This window comes from Nicotiana attenuata, unplaced genomic scaffold, assembly GCF_001879085.1.
Source record: "Nicotiana attenuata strain UT unplaced genomic scaffold, NIATTr2, whole genome shotgun sequence".
Lineage (NCBI taxonomy): Eukaryota > Viridiplantae > Streptophyta > Magnoliopsida > Solanales > Solanaceae > Nicotiana > Nicotiana attenuata.
Genome location: NW_017674921.1, coordinates 54,113 through 74,140, shown reverse-complemented (window position 1 = coordinate 74,140; position 20,028 = coordinate 54,113). Strand labels below are relative to the sequence as shown.

Here is a 20,028-nt window from a genome sequence, read left to right as displayed (position 1 = left end):
ACACATAGCAAAGAGTAAAGGACAAACAACCTAGTTAACATATGAACAAGGAATAGCAAAAAGATCTTGCAAAATCGAAATAAGAAAACAAACTTGAGCATAATAAGAAATAAACAAGCGAGTATAAACACACATAAGAGAGAGCAAAAGAGTCAAAACATTTTAAAGAAACTTTTTCCAGAAACCCTAAAAATTGGATTTGACGGTTTTGAGAAAGAAAATTTGGGGAAAACCCTTAAAACGTCAAGCAAGGACCAAGCATGCCACAGTTCTAAAAGAAATGAACGAGTATAGAACCTTAGAATGCTTAAAAATGGCAGAGAAAACCCTAGAATGAGAAGGTTTTGAGGAAAGTCGGATCCTGAGTCGAAGAGACTCATATTGCCTTGAACATGCCGGAAAATGGCCGTAGAGGCCATAGATCTTGTAGATCTGAGACAGATCCAAAGTAAACCGTGGAAGTCAGACCTCCAAACATCGAGTAACTCAAGCTGAGGGTGAGGGAGAGGGAGCACAGGCCATCCATTGCCAGGGGTGCCATGGATTCCAATGGAGGTGAGACGGAGATCGGTGGAATAGGGTTAGGGTTTCGGAGGGTTAGAGAGGTTTTTGGGAGATGAGGGAGTTTAGAGGCGGCGTCTTTGTGCAAATGAATTAGGGTTAGAGGGGTTAGGGGATTAAAAAAGGAAAGAACGAGTTACAGCCGTTGATCAAACGATTAATGACCAGGATTTAAAGAGAACCGAACGAGTTTAAGAAATAGGGCTAAAGGGTCAGGTCAAAATCAAAATTGGGTCGTTTAATATTGGGGTGGAATTGGGGTCAATTGAGGCTACAATTGCAATTGGAAATAGCTATGTATTAAGTAACCAATTTCTCCCCTTTTAATTTTTATAAAATAATTAAACTGATTTTAAAACAAATTGAAAGCACTGAACTAATTAATAATATATAATCATTAATCTAAAAATACTGGGAAAGATTTTGTAATTGTAAAATGCTATTAATTGTAAAATAGGCTATAATTGCAATTATACACAATTTAGCTTTAATAAATGCCAATTAAATTTATATAAAAATATGCAAAAAAATCACCTTAATTATACTTTGGTGTAAATATGAGAATATGAATAAATTATTCCCAAAATGATAATCCTGGGAGCAATTATTGGATTTTATACTGCTAGAAATAGACAATAAATTAATTTTAAAAATCTTAAAAATTAGGAAAAATATCAAAACTCTTGGGCATGCTTATATATGCATACACATGCTATTTTGAAAGTATTTTTGAGTATGAAAATACATAAGAAAAAATTGGGGATCAACACTAACCTTGTGTGGGGGACTTCCCCTTAGGATTTGAGTCTTCAATGTTGATTGTAGTTCATGTACGCGAGGTGACGAGTGCGTGCTCGGACTTATTTGTGGAAAAGTTGGCCTTTTAGGGTTCTTAGGTCTCTATATTCACTGTGTAGGAATGTGTTCTTGACATGACTGAGTTTCCTATTTATTATTTCACCTCTACATTCTTGATTGGAATTAATTGCTTCATGATTCACTCTTATTGCCTAATTGACTCCTAATTGATTTGACCGAAGAATTTCTCCTCACCTATTGTCATGCTATCTTTTCACAGTTGCTTATCTTATTTGAGAATTTCATCACCCCTTCTGAAATTGTTTAGTCTTAGGTGAAGCTAAGATCATCCTCCCTTAATTGAATTTTAGAATATCCTCAAAGTTTGTCCAACCTTAAAATGAGTTTAGATAATTTATATCTTGTTGACTTGCCTTTATTTGGGACTACTTGACTCATGTTGATTTCCTTATTATTGACTTGTATATTGTGGGATCGTTGCTACATGTTAGTTTTCCCGTGGTTGAACTGTTCCCTTTATGCCAGCATTCTTTTCTGTTGTTATTCTTTGTGAGCTGGTTCTACCGTTTCCTTGTGATTTATAGTCCTTGAGTTGATTTACTTGTCTTACCTTGTATTATTGTCATGCTGTGGTTATATGTATTGTGGTGATGTACGAGCTTTCTGTTGTGCGGTAACTGTTGTTTCTGTTGGTTGCGCTGCGTATTTTTTTTGGGACTACGAGACTACACCCGGGAGATTCCCCTGCACATATATTGATTTTGGCTGTAGTGCGGGATACCAAGAGATCCCCATTATATTGAGGATACCAAGAGATCCCCAGCACATATATTAAGGATACCAAGAGATCCCCATCACATATATTGAGGATACCAAGAGATCCTCGGGATACCAAGAGATCCCCAACACATATATTGAGGATACCAAGAGATCCTCGGGATACCAAGAGATCCCCAGCACATATATTGAGGATACCAAGAGATCCTCGGGACACCAAGAGATCCCTAGTACATATATTGAGGATACCAAAAGATTCCTAGCACACATATTTACATTTGGGACTACGGAACGATATCCTGGGAGATCCCCTGTTAAAATCATTGTGTTCCGAGCTGATGTTTTCATTGTTCATATCCCTGTGTATACATTATAGGTACTGTCCGTTCCATTTCCTTATACTTACTAGTTGGTGCGAACTATGTTAGGACACTTGCACAAGTATACACGTGGTTAATCCCCCTTATCGGGTAGGAGGCTCTTTGAGATTTCTGAGTATAGACGCACCCCTTGTTTATTTTCCTTCCATGTGAGAATGACTCTTTGGGCACGTGAGTTGTCAGTATGATTATGAGGTGTGAAGAGAGCACAGGATGCCAAGTGTTAGGGTTCAGGTATTGAGACCCGTATTGTACGATTATGAGATGAGGTGTCACAGCGTGACTTATATTCGAAGGATTATCTTTTTTTTTTTGAAAATATTATATTTGAAAGTACTATTTTTAAAGAAACTCTTTTGAAAAGAACCCTTATTTGAAGTAAGTATATTTCAAACCATCTTTATCACTTGAAAAGAGTTTGATTATTTGATTGATGCTTGCTGGTTAAGACTCAAGGTGAAGGCTGCCGTAGTTGCTGAGTTATGACTCGCCCTTACTGTATTTGTGATTTCGAGTCTGGGGTTGTATTTCTTTTTGTTCACTTTTGTGAGCTTTATTATGGTTTCCTACTATTACTTGCTATTTCCTTTCTTTATTGTAGTTTCTGTATTGTTAGAAATATCGCTTAGTCTTTATATAGATATCATGTCGGTTCTTTTCTATACTTATGCTTGTTCTGCTTATTAGACCAGTGGGTGTCTTGACTGTTCCTCGTCACTACTCTACCGAGGTTAGTCTTGGTACTTACTGGGCGCCGCTGTGGTGTGCTCATACTACACTTCTGCACATTTTTGTGTGTGCAGATTCAGGTATTGTTCGCTAGTAGCTGTGCGGATTCTTGCCAAGGAGACTCAAGGTAGTCCTGCTGCTGTGTTCGCAGGCTTCAGAGTCACCTTCCTATTTTATATTCACACTATTGTACTTATTTCCATACGGTTATGTTTAGAAGTTGTAGCGAAATTCTGTAGAGCTTATGACTTGTACTACCGGGTTTTGGGAAGTTGTTCATTGTATAAAGGATTCATCTCAAAAGAATTCTAGCTGTTATTAGTTGTTGTTGTTATTCCGCATTTTAGTAGGCTTACCTAGTCCTTAAGACTAGGTGCCATCACGAAACCCAACGGAGAGAAAATTGGGTCGTGACAGCAGAATAACCTGAGGGACACTTGTATTTGTTTGCGTTTGTCATCCGTGTCCTTGTACTCAACAAAGTTTCATCTAGACACGTATAGTTATTTAAAATTAATATTTTAAATCCCTCTTATCGTTTATTCGGTCTATGTGGCAGCCTGATAGATGGAAAAAATACGTATATTTCACGAATATATGGAGCGTGAGTATAATTATTTTAACCAAAAATTAGTTAAAATGATTAAAAAAAGACAAAATGTTAAATAAAGAAAGAAAGAAAGTCAATGAGCTTTCTCTTTTACGTTTTTCCCACCTCCCCTTTCCCCATTCTTCTCTCTCCTCCTCTCTTCTTCCCGTTATTACCTCTTCCCCATTTTAACCCAGAACCCAATTGCAATACAACCATCTCCACCACCTCTCATCCACCACAATGTTCCTATGTCTCCAGATTCAAAAACATTCCCAAATTGGTAACAACTTATGAAGAAAGTTTTTTTCTAAATCCCTTGTTTCTCCCCCAGCTTCTGAGGACACTTTTGCAAGGAAAAAAATAGATAAAGTGCAAAAAGATCTTCGACGAGCCATTATTCGGTAGAGAAATCATAAAAAACTTAGGGTGAGTTTCTAGTGAGATAGTTTTTAGAAGTCATTTCGGGTCAATTCTTTTTGGCGGTTGATTGGTGGTTGATCACGCCCAACTCTAGTCCTAAAATGGGTAAGTGGTCACTGCAAATATAATCCGGTCTAAAAGTCCGGAGTCGAATCCCACAGATAACTAAAGTTTAGCTACAACTATTCACTATCACCAAGAAGACAAGCTTGAGCAATTCCTAAGTTATAAATATTAAGATTCTTATGTCTAACTAATTAACTAACAAATTAAAATAGCAAATTAACCACTAAAAATACTAAGGGTTGGAGACAAGATTAAGGAGGTCTAGAGTTATGATTCCCCAATTGTCGGAATCCTTCCCGCTATGTCTCTTATAATTTCGCCTAATTATTCTCTACTGGTCGTGAGCACTTCAAGTGTCATAATTCTCTCCCAAGCAACTACAAAAATTTACTAGACATATTCTCCCGAATTACGCTAGCTAGCACAATCTTACCGCTTACTATGATAAATGGGTCCTAGTCCGAGAAGAGCAAGGTACGCAATTTCCTGTTTATTATGTAAGTCGAACCTTAGGAGAAGCAGAAATTAGATATCCACACTTAGAGAAATTGGCACTTGCACTGATAAGCGCCTCTAGAAAGTTAAAACCATACTTCTAATATCACCCCATATGCGTGTTAACCACTTACCCACTTTGTAATATTTTGCACAAGCCCAAACTATCGGGCCGATTGGCCAAATGGGCCGTCGAACTTAGTGGGTACGATATCGAGTATCAACCCCGAACGGCCATCAAGTCTCAAATTTTGGCGGACTTCGTGGCCGATTTCACGCCAACCCTCGTACCCGAAGTTGAAAAAGAACTTTTGTTAAAATCAGGCATATCACCCGGGTTATGGACCCTTTTCACAGATGGTGCTTCGAATGTGAAAGGGTTCGGTCTAGGCATCATTTTGAAGCCGCCCGCAGGTAGCACCAGTCTATCAAAACTTCTAGGTTGACTAACAATGAGGCCGAGTACGAGGCCATGATTGCATGTCTCGAGTTTGCTAAAAGCTTGGGAGCAGAAGTCATTGAAGCCAAGTGTGACTCTTTACTGGCGGTGAACCAAGTAAACAAAACCTTCGAAGTTCGAGAGGATAGAATGCAAAGGTATTTGGACAAACTGCAGGTAACTTTGCACCGTTTCAAGGAATGGACTTTACAGCATGTACCTCGAGAACAAAACAGTGAGGCCGATGCACTTGCAAATCTGGGGTCATCGCTCGAGGAAGATGAGATCAGCTCGGGGACTATCGTTCAACTCTCGAGATCTGTGATCGAGGAAGGTCATGCCGAGATAAACTCTACAAGCTTAACCTAGGATTGAGGAATAAATATATTGAATACTTAAAGAACGGAAAGCTCCCATCGGACCCTAAAGAGTCGAGGGCCCTACGAACCAAAGCTGCTCGATTTACATTGGATGAAGATAGAACATTATACAGAAGGACATTAGATGGACCATTGGCAGTATGTTTAGGATGAGGAGACACCGATTATGTTTTACGAGAGGTCCATGAAGGCACTCATGGGAACCATTCTGGCGCCGAATCACTGATTCACAAAGTCGTTAGAGCAGGATACTACTGGAATAGCATGGAAAAAGACACTAAGGAGTTTGTTCGAAAATGTGATAAATGCCAAAGGTTCACACCGATGATCCATCAGCCCGGAGAACAACTTCATTCTGTCCTATCCCCGTGTCCATTCATGAAATGGGGGATGGATATCGTCGGCCCTCTGCCATCGGCCCAGGTAAAGCAAAGTTCATTTTATTTATGACTGACTATTTTTCTAAATGGGTTGAAGCACAGGCGTTTGAGAAAGTGAGAGAGAAAGAGGTTATAGACTTCATCTGGGGTCACATCGTGTGTCAATTTGAGATACCTGCCGAAATAGTGTGTGACAAAGGAAAACAATTTATTGGCAGCAAAGTAATGAAATTCCTCGAAGATCATAAAATAAAACGGATATTATCAATGCCGTATCATCCTAGTGGGAATGGACAGGCCGAATCGACGAGCAATACTATCATTCAAAACCTAAAAAAAAGGTTGAACGACACTAAGGGGAAGTGGAGAAATTCTACCCGAAGTCCTTTGGGCGTATCGGACAACATTAAGTCCAGTACGGGGGCAACCCCGTTCTCCTTAGTATATGGCATCGAAGCCTTGATTCCAGTCGAAGTCGGGGAACCTAGTGCCAGGTTTCGATACACAACAGAAGAATCAAATCACGAGGCTATGAATACTAGCCTCGAATTATTGGATGAAAAATGAGAAGCCGCACTCGTTCGAATGGGTGCTCAAAAGCAATGAATCAAAAGATACTACAATAGGAGAACTAACCTTCGCCATTTTGGAGTCGGGGACTTAGTCCTAAGGAAAGTCACCCTCAATACTCGAGACCCAAACAAAGGGAAACTAGGCCCAAATCGGGAAGGACCATATCGGGTCCTCGATGTCATCGAATAGGGATCTTACAAACTTGGCACAATGGAGGGCGAACAGTTGCCAAACAATTAGAATATGTCACTCTTTAAACGGTATTATTGCTAAGGTATGACTTTCCCCCCTTTCCATTTGTATTTGATACTAACTTGTTACAGGTGTTCGATCGAAGACGTCGAGCAACTCTTCAACACGAGGACCTTAGGTTTTAAAGCACGTGCTGCACTTTTTACCCTTAGATCGGTTTTTATCCCATATGGGTTTTTCCGTTGAGATTTTTAACGAGGCAACAATTATGTGCTACCTGAGGAAAATTCAACAGTATCCAAGGCTTCTTTACAATCAACCTCGAATACTGGGGGGCATCACCCTCGGATGTTATATTTTCGAGGAAAGTACTTCATGTCAAAGGGTCTCGATAGGGAAACTTTGTAATGGGCCAAACGGTCGAATGAACCGTGTCCACATAGATTAGTCGAGCCCCGATGGCAAAACATGTACGCACATATAAATTATTCAAAGAAGCATTCTTTCTATATCAAACGTCTTGTGTCTCAAAGAAAATTTTCTACTGTACGAGCTCCATACTTATGATTTTGCGAGAAATGGTTCAAGAGCCAGGCGCAAATATGCCTCGAACACTCGGGGACTGTCGTTGACGATCGACATATTTGAGTTATCTAAACTCGAATTCATAAGACCTCAAAGAGGCACCCTTCGATCAATAGGCCAAGGCCATCATTCCCGAGGACTAGAACTTCGAACAAGTTTGAAGTGTTATTGGGGAATAAGCCCAAGATGCATACCCAAAGGCTACGGCCAAATTCATGCGGCTCGGAGACGTCCGAATCCCTCAATAAAAATAGGCCTTCGAATTCTTTGAAAAACCGGTTAAAAAAGGCTACCCCCGGCAAATAATCAAAAAGGCTTCGATAAAATCAGCCCTCGAAAAACCTTAAGAGGTATCAAATTATCTTAACATAAACGTGCTAAGGCACAAAAAGCAGAGGGGTTTCAATCGACATCGAACCCTCAGAAAACCCAATGGGTAAAAAATACTTGCTAAGGCATAAAGAATATTTTACTAAGTATTTTAAGCCGAAAGAGGGGAATAATAGCCATCTTATAGAGGCCATATTGGCCCAATCTAAAGAGACTAAGGGCCAATACACTTAGAATTCGAGATCTTGTTCTTGCTCCATCCGAACCTAAAGGTTCGACTATTCCGAGCCCAAATAAGAACTGACTTGGCTATGGCTCGGGGACTCACCATTATTTGACACAAACCCTAAAGGGCCTATGCCTCAAGCTCGAACCTTATTCGAACTCGACTGTGGTGACTTCGAAGAAGTCACCCAAGACCAAAATCTCGAATGCGCCATTTAAAGCATAAGATTGAGCTAAAGTTTTACAAGGCAAAAAACGCGTTCGTAGATAAAAATTGAGAAGGCATTCAAACGGGAAGATTTCTTTATATATATATATATGGGAAAAATATGTACAAGGGACCGACGGGTGTCTTACAAAAAAGGAAAAGAAAAATAAAATCCTAACTATGCCCGGGTCTGGTTTCTCCCTCAGGGGCAACTTCTCCTTCGGGCCCCTCGTCGTTATCGGACCCGCCATGGTTGCCTTCATCATCATCGTCATCATCGGAGGAGACAAGCAACCTGGCATCAGCTTCAAGAGCCTTAGCTTAAGCTATCTCTTTGGAGAGGTCAAAGCCTCGAGCATGGATTTCCTCGAGGGTCTCCCTATGGGATTGGAACTTCGCCAAGTCATTGCTCTTTCGCTCTCGATCAGAAGCCTCCCTTAGCTGCGTTGAGCAGCCTCGACATCGGCCAGGTACATGGATATGGACTTGTCAGCCATGATCTTCGTCTTTCCGACCTCCGCCTTGGCCTCAGCAAGCTCGGCTTCAAGCTCTTCGATCCTTTTTGCCTGGGCTGAGCTTTTCTCTTTTATGCCCCGAAGTTGGACCTCGACCGATGACAGTTTGGCCAAGGTAGCCTCTTTCTCCATAGCAAGGCGGTCCATGTTCTCCTTCCACCGCTTACTGTCAGCTTTGATTTGATCGACCTCCCCCTGGAGAAGCTCGATCCTTTCCAGCTTTTGCTGCAACTGAGATATAGAAGTATTAGCCTGGGTCGAGCCTGCACTCTTTCAAAAGGATAGTTACCTGCTCATCTAGCTCGGCCTCTTCCTTACGAGCCTTGGCCAAATCCGCTGGAAGGTCCCTAAGCTCTTCATCTTTTGACTGCAAAGGAGCTTCAAAGCGTTCCTCTTCTCCGAGGTCTTTTGGAGCTCGACCTCGCAATGACTCAGGTCGGCCCGAGACTCGGTAAAAGCCTACATAAGAAGAAAAATATAAGTTAGGTTAAAGGGAGAAGAAGGAAAAGAAAATTGTAGCAACGGGGATTAGTACTTACTCGCAATAAAAGGCGTTGGGCCTCTTCAAAAAGGGTAGACGCATCATTGAGATCAGCGGCGTCATCAACCCCGGTAAAGAAATCCCGGAAGGGATCCTCTTCACAGGGGACTCCGCCTATGTCGGGGATCTGTAGAGCCCGAACATCCCTTATGGCCTCCTCAGAGAAGGCTAGTAGAAAAGGGAGTGACCTAGTGTCACAGCCCCGAGCGAGTCGCTCGGGGCGCTCTGTTCAGCCTTAGGGGTCTCAAAACCGACCCCCTCTGATATATTTGTTGATGGTCGAGGGATAATCTCAAACTCGGGCGATTTGGGGGGCTTTTGCCCGAATCTTTCTTTGAAGCCTCCTCATCACGAGGCAGGGTCTCGACAATTGCCCCCGGCTTGGAAGGCTCGGCGACCTCAACCGACTTCCTTGCTCGAACCACCAGCCCCGAATTGTTGCCCTCGTCTTCATCTTCTTCCTCCCCCAGCTGGTTGACCGACTCTATAGTCACAAGGATGAGATTTCTCCTGCGTCTTCGAGCTGGGGCCCTTTTAGGTTGGGGGTCCTCGAACTCCGAGACCCTCTTCCTCTTTTTATCTTTCTCCGACTTCGAAATTGGGGACTCAACCTCTTCCCCAGGCGGGGCCGGCCTCATTTCAGCAACATCTCCAAGGCCTGCGTAAAAGAGAGTCGAGTGTAAACAAAGAGGAACATTACAGAAAAGGTCATTAGAGGCTTGCAGGATAAACTTACCATGATTCTCGGCCTCCCATCTACCCCTTGCCAAGTCACTCCAGCAGCGCTTGGTATGGGAGGAAGTCGCAGCCAGCTTCCGAACCCGGTCTTCGAGGTCGGGGACCATGTGAGTCATCCAGGAAACCGTTGCATAACAGATGAAAGTATTACATAAAGCAAAAAATAGAGTACGAAGATTAATGTGTAATACGTTACTTACAATCGGGGTTCCACTTCTCGGGGAACGACAGTTTCTCCTTTGGGATGAGGTCGCAGGTCCTTACCCGTACGAATCGGCTCATCCAACCCCGGTCCTTGTCCTCATCGATGCTTGCAAAAAAGTTCTTTGTTGATCGGCCTTAGAGCTTGATTAATCCTCAAAAAAGTCGAGCTCGATACAACCGTATGAGGCGGCTGAGAGTGAATTCCAACCCCTTGGCCTTGCTAGAGAAGAAGCAGAGCATGATCACTATACGCCAGAAGGAGGGATGAACCTGGCCAAGGGTAACCTGGTACCTCTTGCAAAAATCGACAATAACTGGGTCAAGAGGACCCAATGTGAAGGGGTAAGTGTAGACACCTAGAAACCCCTCCACGTAAGTGGTAATACTCTCTTCGGGAGCGGGGATCTGTACCATGAGCTCGCCCCCCCAGTTACAATCTCTCTTCACCGCCTCGAGATGTTTCGCCGTTATCCAGCAGATATATCTCGATACGTGTTCACATCGGCCAGGGACCGATGGAGGGTTCTCGACTTTGAAGTCGTTTTTTAAGACACAAGGGCCGGGAACGTACTCGTGAGGGAGCGGCTCCACCGGTGTTTTGTGACCGGCCGGCCGGGAAGAAGAGGAAAAAGCTTTCTCCTTTTGCGGGACGGTCTTGGAAGTTTTCGCCATTGATTCAGGTAGACGGAAGCGGAAAGAGAAGAAAATTGGTATTTTTTAGTACTAACTAAGTTGATTCAGTGGGTGGTGAAAGAAAAGAGATAGAGAGAGTAAGTAACTTAGAAAATTTGGTGGAGGCGAAAGTAAAGTTTGATTTCAACCAAAGAGCCTGAATTTATAGGTTCACTGCGACGGTTCGGTGGTACTAGTGGCCTGCCGTCACTGGCAATCATTAATGGTTTGGGGAACTGTACTGACAGGACGTTTCGATCACTTCGATCGCTTACGTCACGAGGATGACATCATTATCAGGGTCTCCGAAAAATCGAAAGCTCAAGTCATTTCTTATCGTTTTACTCTAAGAAACGAGGGGACTATCTGTATACGGTGGAAATCGGGGCTACCCGATTTCATTCTTTGGTCGAGATAGGAATGTCACGTCGAAGAGCTAGGATGGCGAGGTCGACCTCGATTGCGGACCGGAGAGAGGCAGACTTCGAGTGACACTGGCGTAGCTCGCTAATGGAAAAGGCGAGATATCCGCAGTTGATCGAGAATCGTGGCGTGAATCTCGGAATGGATCGATCCGCAGCGGTTAATTAGATGTTAATATGAATTCTTACTATAATTAGAAGTATACATTATTTAGGACTCCCCTATTATATAAAGAGGGATCCCATTCATTTGTAAGGGTCATTGTCCACCGATAAGAGTATATAAATTTATTACTTTCTTGCTATTTCGCTTACTGTTCATCAGAGTTGCTTTATCATTTGCGATTCCTATTACCACACCTTGAGACTACCACAAGTCGAGGTTGAAATATGGTTAGCATACTGGTTTGACTTATTTTATTCTCTAATTTATCTATATTATTCCTTATTTATCAATTGGCATTGATTTAAATCACATATCCTTAAAACCAAAATATAAGTTTAATTGTTACTCGAATTTTATGGTAAACAATCTGGTTGGTGATCACAGCCTTATTTGTGTAATGTAGCTTTTGGATAAAATGAGAAGTCTCAATCTTGTAGGTACTGTAGTTTATTTGTGAGACAAAGAGCTGAGTCCAAAATTCATTTGCCAGTCACAAACTGCGCGGGTCTCCAATCGAATCAGCATTCCTATATGACAAACTACAGCTTACCCCGAGTAAGTTGAGATTGGTTACATGAATCCTCAATACCTGTCACTCCATTTGGACTGTTTTATTCCAAATAATTTCGATACGAATAAGCAAATAAAAAGAAAATTTTATTAGTATGGCGTAATTAGTACATCATCATAAGGAATGTACTAACAGATAACAAGAACAGTGGAAACTCAAGGCAGCCGGGGAAACTTTGAGAAATCTGGTCGTCTACGTTCATTATATGCATTCTTGCCTTCGCTGCCTTCTTCAGTTCCATAAAATAGAAGAGTGGCATCTCCCCCAAGCCCCTGAGATAATTTTAAAGAAAGAAAATGAGTATTTGGCTTCTTCAGTTCCATAAATCTCGATATTTCCAGAATTATGGAGATTTATGTTCTGTGCTTTGCTTTATACAATGAAAAGAGAAATGCATAGAGTAGCGGCTAAGGAAAACGAAAAGTAAAATAACTGGGTAAAGTTTGCTAGCTCTAATATGAGAACATTTTGAAATATAAGGGAAAAGTGGAAAATATTTGATGTTGAATATACCTGAAGTCCAGCATGTCCATCATCAACTGCATTGAGAGCCGATTTTAGCACCCGTATTGCTGTAGGACTATTTCTTAAGATCTCTCTACACCATTTTATTGTTTCTGTTTCCAACTTATCTAACTGTGAAAGGAAACAAGACATTGCATTAGAAAACTCCAATGCATTTCCTATGACGGAGGAAGTAAAACCTTTCTCTAAGCTTTAAGGGGACCTATAGATATGTCACGAGGAGTATAATTTTGAGCTAATTGATGAGTGTGTTGTGGTGTAGATTCTAAGCACTTCCCTATGGTTGTTACACTTATGGTAGCTCTAAGGTTAAGGAAGTAGTATCAGTCGATATACTCACTGGAACAACAGTATTCACAAGTCCCATTTTCTCTGCTTCAGAGGCTGTGTAGAACCTTGTCAAAAACCACATTTCACGAGCTTTTTTCGGCCCAACCTGTTCAGCCAGCAAACGATATAAGCCAATATGAATGAGATTACTTAATTATGATTGAGGTGCACTTTGCTTGTTTTTACACCAATACTTGATCAACATGAAAATAAAAAGACCAATCTGTTATCCATAAAGGAAAAACCATGTTTAGATGCTCACCAAACGAGACATAATTGAACTTCCATAACCAGCATCAAAACTCCCTACCTGCAATTTGCAAAAGAATCAGATCTCATGAATCCATGCCTGGCATCGGATTTTAACTTTATGTAGATTATTCGTGCAGAAAGGGCCTCAAAGTGTAACACAAAGGAAAAAGAATAAGAATAAAGTCAAGAAGGCTATAGGAATAACAAGAAGTCAATTGACTTTGTAAATAAGCTGGGATATTCATTCAACATAGAACATCGCTTTATTCCAAACAGTACTTGAATACATGCTCATTTACTGATTTACTAATATATGTATTCTCACGTACACATGGAAAAATGATGTCACTGATAAAAGCACCTTTGGGCCTGAGTGACCAAATATAGCATTGTCTGCTGCAATTGTTAGATCGCAAACCATATGCAAGATGTGTCCGCCTCCAACAGCATAACCTGCAACCTTAGTCGCAAGAAAAGCAAAAGAGATATCCGAAGATAATTGAATTATGTGATAAACGGGGTCACAAAATTAAAGCACTTAACAGAAGAAAGAAAGAGATCCTTACCATTGCGATTACTGGTTTTGGAAGACGGCGAATTTGCACCTACGCAGGAAAGATGAAGAATAAGGTAAACTCAAAAAATACATCAAGTGAAGCTAAGAATGTGATACATCAAAAACTTAATATCAGTTTCCTTTTATTTGTTTATAGTCCTAAAACTATCTATCTATTTAAGGAAAAAAATGTTTTGAAATAACTTAAAGAAGATGACAGATTAGGTTACCTGTAAATCTAAAACATTGAGGCGACCAAAACTTTCAAAATCAGCATAACCATGCTTACTTCTCACTGCCTGATCACCACCACTAGAAAATGCCTTTGTACCCTGCATCAAGTCATTCTTGAGAACAAAGCATATGGCACAACTAATTTACAGTCTACTGAAGTTAACACACTATAAAAAGAAATCTAGAAAGTGATTTCATAGGGCATAAAAAAGGTTTTCTTATTTATTTATTCCAACAAAATAAGCCAAAAGGGCAAGTCAAACTTGATATCTCGTCCGGGAAAAGGAAAAGACTCTGCAAAACCAGTTAGGAGTTTCACTATAGGATTACCTATAAGTAGATGATTCGAACAGAAGATAATGAAGCAAATCAAAAGAGCAGTTAGTCCAAATGCATAGCAAAGAAGCAAAACCATCACTAGAAGGGGTCAGTTCTAGTCGACAACAAATTCCATAACAATTAGGAGTTCAAACACAAACTTGTTTGATGTACATTCACAAGGAAATCAATTTACAGTCTTTCATCTCAGTCACTAAGTATTATCACATGGCAGGCTGGAAGTGAATACTTGATACTCAATATGAGAAACTGATATCATTTCACTAACTTTGAATTGCATAGTTATTTGAGTTTGTACATGATATGCTTTTTTTCTTCATACTTACCTTTCCTGTGAGGATGATGACTCCCACTGATCCGTCATCCCTGGCATCGTTAAATGCACGAATAAGCTCTTTAATGGTGTTTGGTCGTAAAGCATTTCTTCTATCCGGTCTATTGATGGTTATCTACGAGATGAAAGGTGAACAACATGAGTTAAACTAAAGCTCCAGCATTCCAGCCTCTGAGTTTCTTACATTATCAATTCAGGTCATCCCCAAGTACTAATAGTATGTGGCACACTTTTCTTTTTAGTGTGTCCGAGAAAGAATGTTATATTTCTATGAAATAATTTAACTTTAAATTTTCATGTTACCCTTAATGAGATGATTAATGTCAACTTGTTTCAGACCATAAATTTCAGGAGTCTTCATTTTTTTTTAAAAAATTTGCGCCTCTCGAACGGTGCCACATAAATTGGAACGAGGTGATTAGATTTAATTTACTTAATTTCCCACCTTAAATGAACTTAAAATATCTCAAATTCACATTCTTGAAGCATACTATTCAGTTTCCTCCGGTAAAATTGCAAAGAAGGGTCCTAACCAGTCAATAAACATTATCCACAAAACAAAGTAGGTAACTTTTTTTTTTTTAAATGAATTCACAAAAACAAATTTAAAAATTAAAAGGAAAAAAACCTTAGCAATGGGTTCAGCAACAGCTTTCTCATAAATGATATCAGTAAAATCCTTTCCATTCTCATCACAAGGAATGAGTCTCCAATGGGGCGCGTGGGTTGGGACTTCACCATGAACTCTGTGGTAAGTATCATTAATGGAAGAGCTACACCCAATTGAAGAAACAACATGTTGAGCTGAAGAAGAAGAAGAAGAAAAAGCAGGCAAAAGATGGTTTGCAACTGATGCCATTCTCCTTCTCATGGTGTTAAGATCCTTCTCTGACATTCTTGACATTGTTAAAGCTTCAGAACAATAACAAATAAAAAAAAATGTTGTTTTCTAGGTGATTTTTCGTGTGTTATGTAGTTGAAAATATATGATCAGTTGATGGGGGTGTTTTTGATTCATTGAGATAAGATAATTGGGTTTTGTCAGATTTTTTGGAGCCAAAATGGCAATGGCAATCCTATGTACAATATACATTTTTAATAGTATGTGAGTTTGGCAACCTAGTATTTTCAATTAAAACTGAACTAGGTACCTGTTACATTAGCACCTAGATATAGTGTTGAATAAGCAAAGTTTTCTTTTTCCACAGTAGTAACATCAATACGTACAGTATACATTTTTAATAGCCCATGTGAGTTTGGCAACCTAGTATTTTCAATTAAAACTAAATTAGGTACCTGTTACATTAGCACCTAGGTATTGTGTTGAATAAGCAAAGTTTTCTTTTTCCACAGTAGTAACATCAATAGTACAGTATACATTTTTGATATCCCATGTGAGTTTGACAACCTAGTATTTTCAATTAAAACTGAATTAGGTACGTGTTACATTAGCACCTAAGTATAGTGTTGAATAAGAAAAGTTTTCTTTTTCCGCAGTAGTTGTCGCGCCCCTTTTTCTCGCGAAATCGGGTTTCGACGTGTGACAACTTTTTTAAATGAAAGGGTATTAAAAGAGAGAGTCGCCACCTAACGGATTAAGGTGCGTTAGGGCACCTATTTGCAAATAACTTTGTTTGACCAGTTTGCATCACCAAAAATCGGGTAAGAGCTCGAAATTACCTCGAAGATAAGGTGTTAGGCACTATTCGAGGTCCACAACTGTGGGTCCCGGCCGAACTCAATTATATGAATTAGTCTATGTGATCAAAGCTAAGGAACAAGGAATTACTAAGCGTGAATAAAAAATTGAAAGACAAAGGGGAGGGGGTCCTAAGTTTTTTTTAGCCTAAAGGATCATCCCGTGCAACATAAATAATACGTTGTAACTCCCTCGAGATGGGGTGTTACTCATATTATTCAGCGGGCAGAGACTATTATCTCCTGCTACCCAATTACTATCTTTAAGTTGTTTACTTAAATCGCACTAGTCAATTCTAAGTCGTGTCCTATGCGTGCACTACCCGTCCCATGCCTATGGTCCAGGAGACATTTGGACCTCTATCTCAGGGTGGTTCTAGACTTTAACTTAGGCTGCTCAGAATGGAAAAATACTAAGCGACAAACAAAACAGTTAGGACTTTCAAATAGAAACAAGTAGAGGCTCGAGTTAGCCTCCACATTTAGACATCAAATGCACGCCAAAGTGGTTAACATTGACAGATTTTATTAATTTCAGAATCCTATAGGCAGGATATCTATGTGATATTGAATGAACAAACAAACAGTCATGTATAAAATCAGTTTCTTATTCCGATAAGTAGAACCTACATAAGTTTGCCTACTGATAATACGATTAAGCCTATTAGCATGGTATCTAGGTGTTTTATGCGATAGTAGACAGTGGCAGGTCACAGAAACAGATCCAGAATTATTTGTTTGAATTCTATAAGCATGTTTTCTAGTGAGGGTAACAGCACAGTATTTGGAAACTCGGGCAGAACTGATAATTAAACAAATTCAGGCCTGTAACGTGCATTCTACAATTTGATCCAGTTTTAGATCCTATAGGCATGATCTCTAGTATTTGAACAGAACAGTATGGAAACAGGCATTTTGCACACATGTTGGATCACACCATTTCCTATAGGCATGGTTTCTAGCAAAGCAAAACATAATAGAACCAAGCATTAAGTCTATAGGCATGGTTGCCCGTATAGGATGATTAAACATAATAAGGTACCTATAGGCATGATTTCTAACACATCACATATAATAGCACACTGTTAGACCTATAGGCAGGATTTCTAACACATTACATATAATAACACATTGTTGGACCTATAGGTTGGATTTCTACCCAACTTTTATTGCCAAAAAATAAGAAACCCTTCCCAATTTCACTAACACCCCAGAATTGTTATTACAAAATAATTATTACAGACCAGAAATTAATGTAATGAATTACAAAGTGAGTAAACAATAGGGAGCCTACAGCAGGCCCCAATTACACCTGGACAGGCCAGGCCTTCAACTCACAATAGCTCCAAAACCCATGTTCATACAACATAACCAGTTGTGGAATGATTCACCCATATATCAATGCTGAGCATACAGAACCCACATCCCTAGCGTGTCAGAGTTCCCAAGAGCTTCAAGAACCTAGGGCAGTGCTCACACTAGAGAGATTGATCTGAAGCAGTTCAAGAGAAGACTAGGGACCAAGTCCTAGTGTGTCAGAGTTCACAAGGGTCTCACATGGACCCTGAGCAGTGCTCACACTAGGGAGGTCAGAGGACAGAACCTAAATAGCCTTGGCTTTCAGCCGGCTAAGAATGAGGATTCAAAAGGATTAGATAGTAAAGGAGTAGGAGGGAGTAGAATGGGTTAGGGAATCCACTTAAGGACAGAATCACATACTGAACATATACAAACAAGTAGTAGACATGTTTGAACCTAAGCATACCTAATCAAGTTTTAGGAATTAAACTCAGTCACATACTAACAAGGCAGGTTCATAAGAAGATTCATAGTGATAACAGGGAGTCCAGATTAGACTAAGTACAAACACTAGTGTCATAGGGAGGAATTACATTAATTAAAGATAGGTCAGGGCATGTTAAAATTGATTAAGGCAATTACAAGAGGTGTCATAACACAGTAAGAACAGAGTTAAACATGCCACATTATAATGTACTCAAAGCAGAGTTGTTATACTATTAAGGAAGACATCTATACCTAGTCAATCAATCCACAGGAAAGGCATAAGAGCATACTTACAAGCAGGTTCATAACTTAACTTCGAGAGATAGTTATCAATAATATAGAGTTAAGCAGGATTTCATTACTCAACTACAAATAAGGTTCAAACATGTCTCAAACTACAAGTAATAGCATTTAGGATAACATAGTCTAATCGTAGTAACACATTGAGCAACTAATCATAATGAAATGATAGAGGGTCTAATAACTCACCAGTTAAGATGAAACAGGGAAGAAGAAATCCAACAGTGTAGTAAATATCACCAAACAGAAGCAAGAACTTGGAGATTTCTGGCCTTGGCTTTCATCCGGTCAGGAATCAAAACACGGAACAAGATTATTCAAAAGAGTAAGAGCATACAACTTTTGTTATAGTAGTGAAAGATTTTCGAACTCAGAACCTCTGGTCTTTTTTTAAAGGGAAGTGGGGAGGAGTTAGTGCGGAAAACTAAACACACAATATGAAAAATAATTAATTCAGGCATCCAAATCAGTAAGGAAAGGTAAATTCGAAACCCTAGTTTTAGGTAAATCACACAAAATCGGCAGAGAAATAAGGACACAATAATCACACAACGTTTAAAGATGAACATGGACAGGAAACTATTCAAGAGAAACACAGAGTCGAACCAGATTTGGTTCGGTAAAAAAAGGTCTGAAAACCTAATTTGGGTAAACCGCAAAATCGGCAGAAAATAAAGCAAAGAATCACATATTTGCATAAAACGAACATAGATAGGAGATTATTCCGAAAGAAACACAGAATGGAACCAGATTTGGTTTAATTAGAGAAGATCTGAAACCCTATTTTTAGGGCCAGTAAAAGAAATCAATAGAAATAGGCAGGTTCACGCATAATAGAGTGAATATAGACGAAATAATACTCAAAATAAAAACTCGAACCAATTTAGGTTCGTATTAAAGAGAATTTGAAACCCTAACCTTTAGGGTTGAGCAAGATACGAACAAATCGGGCTTACATGTTACAAAATAACGTGTTTGGACTCAAAGTCATCCAGATTCAAGAGGTAAACATTGATTTGGCCAGAATCAAAGTGGGGTACCTACCAAGTACCTAAGTTATTCTGTAACCAAATAAAGGAAAAATACCGAAATGGTAAGTGAATGGGGAAAGAATCCCATTAGGAACGAGATTTGGGGGATTTTAGTGAGGCGGCGGGGTTAGGGTTCATCACAGGAGGGAAATAGAGACGACGGATTTGGGAAATGAGGGTTAAGGTTTGGGGGTGGAGATATAAGGAAAGGGAGGGGTTGTTTATTAGCTGTTGATCATTTTTGATCAACGGCTGGGATTTAGGCAGGGTTGGGTCGGGTTATTAAATGGGTAAGGGTAATTGGGCCAGGGTATTGGACTTTGGGTAATTGGGTATGTTTGGGTCCGAAATTAATTGAAAAATTGGGGCCAGATTTTAAATACCCAATTTATTAAATAAAATAATTTATAAAAATAACAAATAAATAACAAAAATATTATTTGTGCATAAAAATGATTTAAAACAATTATGTAACACTATAAAAATATAGAAGGTTATTTTTTGCATATAATATAATCATAAGTACATATGGGATATTATTGCAAAATGTGTAGTTTAGCCTTAAAAATGCAAATGTAATTATAAAAATGCACTGAAAAAAAACATTATGTTGGAATAAATGATAAATTTTGGATGATTAAATCATCATAAAAATAATACGAAG

The 20,028-nt window shown here is 39.6% G+C and overlaps 1 protein-coding gene across 2 annotated transcripts; it reads right to left on the bottom strand.

The window, feature by feature from the left end:
* Nucleotides 1–11,917: 11,917 nt before the first annotated feature.
* On the bottom strand, nucleotides 11,918–15,614 carry LOC109219449 (1,4-dihydroxy-2-naphthoyl-CoA synthase, peroxisomal-like). 2 transcript variants are annotated; one of them, XM_019383908.1, is made up of 9 exons: nucleotides 15,179–15,614; nucleotides 14,543–14,665; nucleotides 13,874–13,975; nucleotides 13,654–13,692; nucleotides 13,449–13,547; nucleotides 13,098–13,145; nucleotides 12,846–12,941; nucleotides 12,494–12,616; nucleotides 11,918–12,252 (listed from the first exon to the last, which is right to left on the bottom strand). In XM_019383908.1, exons 1-9 carry the CDS (start codon nucleotides 15,452–15,454, stop codon nucleotides 12,136–12,138), a joined length of 1,023 nt encoding a protein of 340 aa, XP_019239453.1. In that variant the 5' UTR covers nucleotides 15,455–15,614; the 3' UTR covers nucleotides 11,918–12,135. The 2 variants fall into 2 exon arrangements, with proteins under 2 accessions (XP_019239453.1, XP_019239454.1); XM_019383909.1 differs by lacking the exon at nucleotides 14,543–14,665.
* Between the last annotated feature and the right edge of the window lie 4,414 nt (nucleotides 15,615–20,028).